At 39.1% G+C, this 8,942-nt stretch overlaps 1 protein-coding gene across 1 annotated transcript; it reads right to left on the reverse strand.

Annotated features, from left to right (window-relative positions):
* Positions 1-925: 925 nt before the first annotated feature.
* Positions 926-7,673, reverse strand: engl (endoglin, like). The gene is made up of 16 exons (XM_033971700.2): positions 7,509-7,673; positions 7,065-7,162; positions 6,633-6,802; positions 6,420-6,557; positions 6,020-6,194; positions 5,276-5,456; positions 5,043-5,184; positions 4,473-4,665; positions 4,167-4,318; positions 3,768-3,923; positions 3,148-3,231; positions 2,638-2,880; positions 2,122-2,571; positions 1,477-1,621; positions 1,140-1,241; positions 926-1,065 (listed from the first exon to the last, which is right to left on the reverse strand). The coding sequence occupies exons 2-16, from the start codon at positions 7,123-7,125 to the stop codon at positions 926-928; spliced, it is 2,532 nt and encodes an 843-aa protein (XP_033827591.2). The 5' UTR covers positions 7,126-7,162; positions 7,509-7,673.
* Between the last annotated feature and the right edge of the window lie 1,269 nt (positions 7,674-8,942).

Raw genomic sequence — 8,942 nt, forward strand, 5'->3', positions numbered from 1 at the left:
TATATAAAAACATAACATAATAAATGCATCATTTGGACATAAAAATAGCTTTCAGAAATCGTATACAATTTATTAATGTCACATTTGCCACTAATTTAGCATCAATAAAATATAAGTCTTAAGCAATGGAAATTGTACAAAGTGGCTTCTTTTCCCAGAGATATACAAATATTGACAATGACAACGTAACAACGTATCAAAAATGCATGTGGTGTCTTTTATTTTTCCAGTCTTTTTGAATCTATGTAATGTGAAAGATGTGGCGCTAACACATCAGTAATGACGGAGCAGCTTCAAACCAGAACAAGTTTCATTTTGAATCAAAGATGTGCTACAACAAGCTACTGAAGTGCATTGTGATGCAACTAAATATTACTGACTAGCACAATAACAAACAAGCCTGCCCACACGGCTGAAGTGTTTCTGCAATTCTTCTTAGATTTGAGAGGAATCTTGAGGAAGAGAAAACACAGAAAAGGTTTAGTTAGATGCATGTGCAGATGCCAGTGCAATTTTGACCTCAGCAGACCTCCTCTAGGAGGAACTCACATGACTTAACTCTATCTACAGGTCCCTAAAAGTAAACTAACAGTGGCCATGCCAAAAGTCAGCCAAAGTCTACAATTTTCCTGACTGCCTTTTTTTAATGCAACGTTACAAAAGTTGGCATTGTTTTACACTGAAGACAAACCCAAACCCTTTAACTAACCTTAATCTTAACCAGACACAGGGTCTATGGCAACACACAGACAAACTACATAAAATGTATTTGTATTTACGCCATAGCAGGCTACATGTTGACTGTTACACATGTGTTATGTTTGTGACAACATGTTTTAAATTGCTATTTTCCTGTGCAAGGAAAGCAGAGCCAACACAAACTTAATTTCTTATTAAAGTTAATTGTCAGCTGTGACCCTTTGCTTTATTTCGCATTTGGTGAGTATCTAGTAGTATCACCTTTCACACAGAGCTGTTGGACCTGAATGGACTGTGACGATGGATTCAGCAGACTGCGACCTCTGAGTGTTTCCTCTCTCAGGCTGTCTCTGAGATGTGTTTGACCTACACATAAAAACACATGTCTATTTTCAAATCAGTATTAGTGGATAAGCAGAGAGTAAGCCATAGGTCCCAACCTGTGTGACTGTAGATGTACCAGAGTGCCCCCATCAGACAAGTGCCCATCACAAAGGCTGTAAACACGATTGCCATCAGTGGTCCTATCTGCACCATGGAGCCTGCAGGTATAAACCTCATTAGAAATGATCAATTCAACTAAATTAAACAGAGAAATGTGTAACACTTAATAAAGACTACACATTAATTAGCCTTGATAAAGCATAATTTCATAATAAAAAAAGTTTATTAACAGACAACTGAATTAATACTCTAACCCTTTAAGGAGTTACTAAACCTGAATAATTACTGTAATCATGTAGTTATTATAAAGTGTTAGAGAGAAATGTCACTCACTGATGTGCTCAGGGTCTGGGCTCGTCAGTGGAGACACACTCAGCCTCTTAAATCTTTGTCCAGTAGGGGGCGACCTTGGTTTTGGGGCTAGAGAGCTGATGGGCCTGGTCACCACCATAGGTCTGGACAGATTTCGAATCTCACACTGAGAAAATATAGTCATTTTTAATATTTATTACAAAAGTATTATATGTAACAAGTATTTCATCAATGTAAGATTTTTTGTCCGTGTAGGCAACATTGTAAAACTACATGTAGTACACAGCTAGTACATAGAACCAATCAGCACACTAATTAAGGCTGTGCAGTTAATCACATTTTTGTATCAAGATCTAATTGTTTCAAATAGTTAATGATCAGCTTGGGCTTTTTAATTGAGAGGTCTATAGCCAATCCTCTGTTTGGAGCAGGGTTCATTCATACTTTGGAGGAATAAAGCTGACTTTTTTAGTGTTAAATGGCATCAGACTCTTATTTTTGTTTGTGTAATTAAGATTGAAAGCTCTATTTATTTATTCTAATAAGAAAAAAAAATCTAATCAAATTGAAAATTATGATTTTGATCAGTTTATTTCCCATAATTACCAAGCCCTTGTGAATAACTTATGAATGAATAAATAAAAAATACAGGTAAGGGAAATGTACCTGGTGTGCGGTTGCTGTGGAAATCAGAGGAGGAATCCTTGTCTCAGTGCGACAGTCCCCTGTCAGTACTATGGACCCTTCTGCTGATGTCTCAGAGGTGCACAGAAGCAGGCTGCAGTGGAGGAACTGCATGGACTCATTATACAGCGCTCTCATGATAAAACTGAACCTCAGCACCTGCTCCTCTACTGCCACACTTCTCCTCTCTGTCCCTCCTGTGTCTCTTGTACTTCTGTCAGTTCTGCTCACATCAAAACTATTGTCTTTTTCCATTTTTTCATTTGCACTACCATTGTCATGTTTAATGACTGGGCTAAGAATAAGTGAGTCATCAGAGGAGCAGCCATCCCTGATGACACTCCAAAATGGGGACTTTTTTGGATCTGACTGTGGTGAGATGATACATGACCTGACTTTAATTACACCAACCAAGGACCCTTTTGTTGAAATCTGCAAAGTACATACACAAAAATAACTGTCACAGCAAAAGATCAAATATATTTTATGCCGACAGACCTCAGTGTAGACTCGGTGATCTGCAGTGATTACACATGGGCCAATCCTCTTCTCCTCATATGTTTCGGACACAAAAAGCCTCATGGCCAGCTCAGGACCAGGCCTGCGTCCGGGTGATGGCGGTCTCCTTTGCTCTTCTGATTTTGAACCTGGAGGAGCCCAGGGAGGCATGATGTAAGGAGGGCTCTCACTATCTACATCACCACCAAAGCTGAGAGTAGGAGATGAGGCCAAACAGGTGAACTGATAAAAAAAATAATAAAAAAGTTCAAGAATGAATAAAACTTCAACAGTAGGAAGAATTTATATTGTGAGGACAATAATAACATTCTGCGTCACAACTTCTATATTTTGAACTTACACATAAGCAGACATAGTTGGCCTGTAGCTGAATGGCTGCATAAATTATTCTTATAAAAACATGAAACTATGTGCAATTCACAAGAATAGAAATAGTATATAATTATAGCAAGCTGGATGAGTATTGCCCTGAATAAAAGCATCACGCACATGGATGCTTAGTGGACGTTTGGACTTCAGTTCTGTTGCATTTAAATCCAAAATGCTTGGAAGCTTGTCTCTCCAGAAAAAAACCTGGGAATAAGAAACACAATATTTGTATATGTCAACAAAACAATTAAGAAACATTTAGAAAAAGAGTTACATCAAAAACAGTCAGCATGGCTCAACCTCATTTGTGTTTGTACAAGCTCCAGTGCGCTTCATTACATTTACCTCCTACTGCGCCCCCCTCTACTCTCACTGAAATTACACTCGGTCCTAGGTTTGTCCAATTTCCTCCCTCATTTATTTGACTCACTGCATCCCATTTTTAGGCAGCAACATAGAACTGTTCTGGTCAAGATGACCTGGGTCATCAATGTCACGAGGTACATGTCAATAATGAACAAACCTCATTATTGACAGTACAAGGGATTGGTCCTGAACCATCTAATTTAAAAAGGTCAGTGAGCCTTCAGACTTAACAGGGCTCTAATCAGCAATAGTACTTATACAAAAGACTACATAACAGTCATAGACAGATACTAATGAGCAGTCAAGAAGTGTAGAAGAGTTAGAATAATAAAAAACCCAGAAGACAGCAAAATCTTATGTGAAAGTGTCCTGACCGTGTTTTTGTATCGCACCCCTCCTGAGGGTCCCAGAAGGTTTCCCTCTGTCTGACAGGAAATGACTGGGAACACCAACAGGAAATGGCTCCCATTGGACTGGGCCTGGCATGTCGGGTCTCGAAGCGTTATAGCAGATACAGGTAGAGACAACCTCTGGGAGAAAGATTGGTAAACAAAACATTGCAAATGTAACTCCCCTGCAATAATGGATGCAACTACCTTTTCTTAGTGCTATTTGAACCATTTATGCACTGTCTTTAATGAATGTTTTGAACTGGCATCAGTCTTCTCCAAATAATAGTTATGTGTAGGAAATGTAAATCACCTAACATAATCCCCTATACAAGAGTAGGTCTGGTGCTTATGCCTTTGTAAATGTTACACAGGTATGCAAACCTGCAGGATGCTCTGTTCCACTGTCACACTCAGTTGTCCATCTTTACACTGCACTGAGAAACTCTCTCCATCTCCAGCAGGAGAATCACTCAGCCACTCCCTGAGCCACTGCTCTTCCATCCAGGGCGGCCTGCCATCCTGTGGAGACAACTCTGTGGACATAGCAGGTGAGATATTATTTCATACAACCCCCTTTAACTGGATACTAATCTTGACTTGTAACTTGAACATGATAATGCATGATACAGCCAGCTGTACAATGATAATGACAGAAATGCCACATTTGTCAAATAAAAAGTTCCTGACCTGCCCCAAGCCTGGTGAGGTGAATCCTGAATCGGTTGGCCAGTTCTGCCTCAGTGTAGGAAGTGACTGTGGGGAAGCCTCTGTCCCGGGCCCAGAGCAGCAGGTCGGACACAGTCGACAGGTCAGTGTGGAGTCTGCTGGACACACTCAGGTTTCGTTCAGGGGGAAAGGGTGGGGACACGCTGTTTGAAGACTGACATAAAGAAAATACAAAATGAGACAACATTTTAACACGACACAAAGAACAACCACAGTGACTAATCTATAAGAATTAACTTTGGTGTCATCTCTAAACTTGCAACTAAGTCTTTTTTTCTTTTTTTTTTTTTTTTTGCTTTATGAATCACATGTTTGTAGTTAATCATTATTACTTTATGCTTTCTTAAACATGACAATTATGGAGGGATGCGTTTTGTAACTCTTTTAAGTGTGTGTTAAAGTCTTTTTGTAAAGATTTTCTCTGCTTTCAAGTGTTGTGGCATTAATGACAGTAGTCAATATGAGAGATGAGTCGTGCAATGCTTTGTAATGACATTGTTGGGTGTTGGGTTGTATTACTAAAGTGCTTACATAAATATCCACGCGGCCTTGAATGCCTCTTGCCACAATGGCCCAGTTAACAGGCACAGAGCTACTGAGAATAAGTACGATGTTGTGAACCCTGGACTTGACTGAGGGGATAAGAGAGACCTCCACCTCCACCTGCAAAGAGCTGTGGATGTCCCACATAAAGGACAATGTTATTTTTTAATACATTCATCTGACTGTTCATTTTGACACATTTAAAGAAGGTTATGCCTCACCCACAGAGACCAGAGCCAGCAGAGTGAAGTTTAATAATGTGCACTTCAGGACTATGGGTACCAACAGCCCCTGAGGTCATGAGGGAGCAGCCCTGTACTTCCTGGGGCTGAAGGTCAGAGGTCATGTAGTTGGGAGAGAGGAACATCGACCGCAAGTGACAGGCTGTAGTCTGATTCTGATCTAAGAAAAAAGAAAACAAATAAAATACTGTTCTGGAAAGGCTGTATTAAAAGTGCACCATGTAACTTTTCTGGTAACCTGTTTGTCTCCATGGAGATTTAGTTGCTTTGCTTGGAATGTGACACAGTATTCAATTGCAGGTCTTTTTATTGCAAAGAAAATACATGCATTCTTATTGTGAATGAGCTCAACCTTCCACAGACCTGACCAATGACTTGGCTTTGTGGTGTCAGCTGCTTGTGTCCAGGGAGAAAGATAACTTTAATGCCATACTGTGAAGTATTTCAGGTAAAGCAACAACATCTCCAAGATTGACCTCCATTTAAAATGTGTTTAAATTATAGTAACCTTGGGTCTTCTATCAATAACCTTCATAATATGCGTCAGACAGCTAAAATGTTGACTATTGGTTCTAATCATATTTACATTCAAGGATGTGAAGGAAAGTGATAAACAAAATTATCTTCTTATTTGCCAAATTTAGACCTTGTGGCTGAAGTACACATGTCCATCTGTCGTTAAACTGTTTGTCCCATCACAGGAAAGACAACTGAACATCTCACCTTGTCCCAATTTGATATAAACGTGGTTGCTGTGTGCAGAGTGTGTCAGAGAGGTGATGTTTCCATGGTGTCTCAAAGCCCAGCGGTGAAGAGCTCGGGGGCGAAAGGGCAATGAATCCATTGTTTGAACCTGCACCTCCAGGGAGTTGGACTGCACTGTGGACTGGGACGACACCTGCAAAACAAGAACAATATTTACAATTACTCTGAACTAATATTTTTGAGCTTTCACATGAGGCATGTTCATATAGTGAGAATGAGCAAAACTTGTATGTTCTTCTCAACATGTAAGTTACTACAATGTCAACCCAGGAACAGTTGTGATTGTAGCAGTGAGAGTGCAGGCTACCTTTAAACATACAAGATCAATTAATGAAATGCAAGACACAAATGGTCTGACCTGCACCATTACTGTGAATTGAGCAGGCAGCTTGTCTCCTTCTAAGCTCCAGGTCACAGGCTGTTTGGAGCTGAGCAGAAGGTGGATCGTCCGCAGAAGTCCAGGAGAGCGAGACAGGGGCGTCAGCAACATGGTCACCTGATTACACACACAAAACAGACATATCAAAACAAAAGCCAACACATTCCAGCTGCTCTTATGACATTTGTTTACTTTGTTTTCAGGGCTATTTGATGCTCTTCCCACTGCAATCACATGGGTCTCTTTGGGGCCGCTTTCCCTGGCAGAGCACCCGGGACCTGCCTCAAAGCGCTCCAGCAGACCCTGCACAGGGTGTGAGCTCTGGGCTGGTCCAACTGTGCACCAAGAAGCCTCTGTCTGAGCTGTGGACAGACACAAGTTCATCATCCCACACAATTTAAAAATAAAGTTGATTTCTTCTTTAAGTATAGATTCTTATGTGGTTGGTTCATGCATTCAGTGTAAAGCTGCACAATACAAACATATGAATTTTTTTTTTTATGTTTTTTTTAATGTTTTTTTTTTATTATTATTTAATACTAATGTCACATTTAAGAAGCCAATTACGGTGTGCACTCTATATAATAAATACACAGCCTAAAACTAATATAGTTTTTATCTTACCTAATGTTTCCCCAGTGAGGAGAGAGAGAAGAATCCATCCAAATGCTGACAGTGAAGACATTCTTGTGGGTTTTTATTTACAGTAAGACTGGATCATTCTTGGATATAAACAAAAAAACAACAACAACTAAATAAGAAGTTATACATTAGGCTGTTGTTAACTACCATGCACATTGATTCATCAATAAGCCTAATAGTAGACTTAATAATAAACGAATCGTAGCCTATTACTTGTTGCATAATATAATGCCTGTTGCTGTTAAGGTAACCTTTTATTCCAAGAAAATAAAATAAATGTGTTGTGAAGAGTGTCCACCAAGGATCCAAAAGTGTGAAAAATAGTCTAATTTTATAGCCTAAAGCCGCAAATTCACGCATTCCAAAATCGCACTGCATATACTGTATTCTCTTTCTAAAGTTTATCAAAGACAGCGTGGGACTCACCTGCAGTTGCGCGTCATGCACGGCCAGTTCAGTCGTTGATCTCACTGCGTCTCCACTGGACAAAACCTCCGCTCTCACTCACCGCTTCTGTCATGAACCAAAACAATCCACACACACGTGCTCAGAGACAGTTCAGAGGCAGAACATTTAGCGAGGATAAACTTGATTCCCCCTCCTTCAGTGTCTAATTGAATATGCCAGGGGGAGTGTACTTGGATGTAAAGACACAAGGGCTGTGGGAGGGGCCGCGGGATGGGGTGACACTGGACAGAGATGCCGAAGGGACGAAGAAAGGAGTCCAGGAGGCTGCTCTAGTAGGCTGCTCTAGTAGACTGACGCCACACCTACATGTAACAAGAGGAAGGGATGAAAACGAAGGTGGGAAACAAATTTGATTGAAATCTTTAATTCCATAAAATATTTTCTCACCTATTAAACAGCTTGTAACAAAGCTCTACACCAAAATGTTCACTTTAATTGAAGTTAGACTATACTACACGTGTGTGCTTTAAAATACACTTGTACTATCATATACTATTGGGTTTCAGATGGCGTCACAATATTCTATAGGCCTACATGTTTAATACAGATACAGATTTTTGTTGCAAGATAGGTAGTTCTAGGCCAAAGTACAACTTTATCATAAAGAAAAAAACAAAATTAAATATTATATGCACATACAAGCAGTTAGACTTGCAACAACATTTAGATACGTTATTGCATAAGAGTCATGTCCTCATAACATTATGATTGATATTCTTTAATAATATTCAGTTTTGTTTTGTTTTTCAATCAAAACATGCTATATTAAAACCTTTTGCAACCATCCTGTCTGGTATTTGTAAGATTAGGTTTGAATTCTTCATTTTGTACTTATGAGAAAAAGTGGTTAGCCTTATAAGACCTATTTTTTGTTGCACTTACCCTCTGCAGTGCCCCATGTTCATTTACCAATAATTCAAGAATGTTTTCATTTTCATCTATCAGTACTAACAGATGGGACCAGAGTTTTCTGAACATTGTTTCATTGCGCCATATCAGAGGTTGGAAAATTACAGATATTACAGACATAATTTCAGCAGGTAATTACTCTTGACTGGCATATCAAGTCAATAAAAACGTACAAATATAAAACTAATTAATTTACCACGATGCACCCAATGATATATGGCAAGATTAAGAGGGTTGCAGTTAAAAGCATAAGGTCAAAGAAGAAGAAGTATGATTGTGATGTTATTCTTTAAAATCATTATTATTTATATTGTAAGTTTTTGTCAGCCATTAAACCTTGGATTAGATTGAAACAGCCTACATAAAAGATTCCTTGTTTAAAACAGTTTGATTCATTTTGAACATTTCATTGCGTAAACCTCAATAAATCTGAACAAACTGAGAAAATAGTGAATAAACTCTGAAAACAAGTCAGATAAATGA

The sequence above is a fragment of the Periophthalmus magnuspinnatus genome, chromosome 8, assembly GCF_009829125.3.
Source record: "Periophthalmus magnuspinnatus isolate fPerMag1 chromosome 8, fPerMag1.2.pri, whole genome shotgun sequence".
Taxonomy (NCBI): domain Eukaryota; kingdom Metazoa; phylum Chordata; class Actinopteri; order Gobiiformes; family Gobiidae; genus Periophthalmus; species Periophthalmus magnuspinnatus.

Bases quoted from the DNA above. Each gene is read 5' to 3' on its own strand.
- engl (XM_033971700.2), bottom strand. From the start codon at position 7,125: ATGTCTTCACTGTCAGCATTTGGATGGATTCTTCTCTCTCTCCTCACT. The intron at 4,666-5,042 runs GTAAGCACTTTA...TCTTTATGTCAG, and splicing joins AAGGCCGCGTGGATATTTAT to TCTTCAAACAGCGTGTCCCC. The intron at 1,242-1,476 runs GTGAGTGACATT...TTATACCTGCAG, and splicing joins CCCAGACCCTGAGCACATCA to GCTCCATGGTGCAGATAGGA.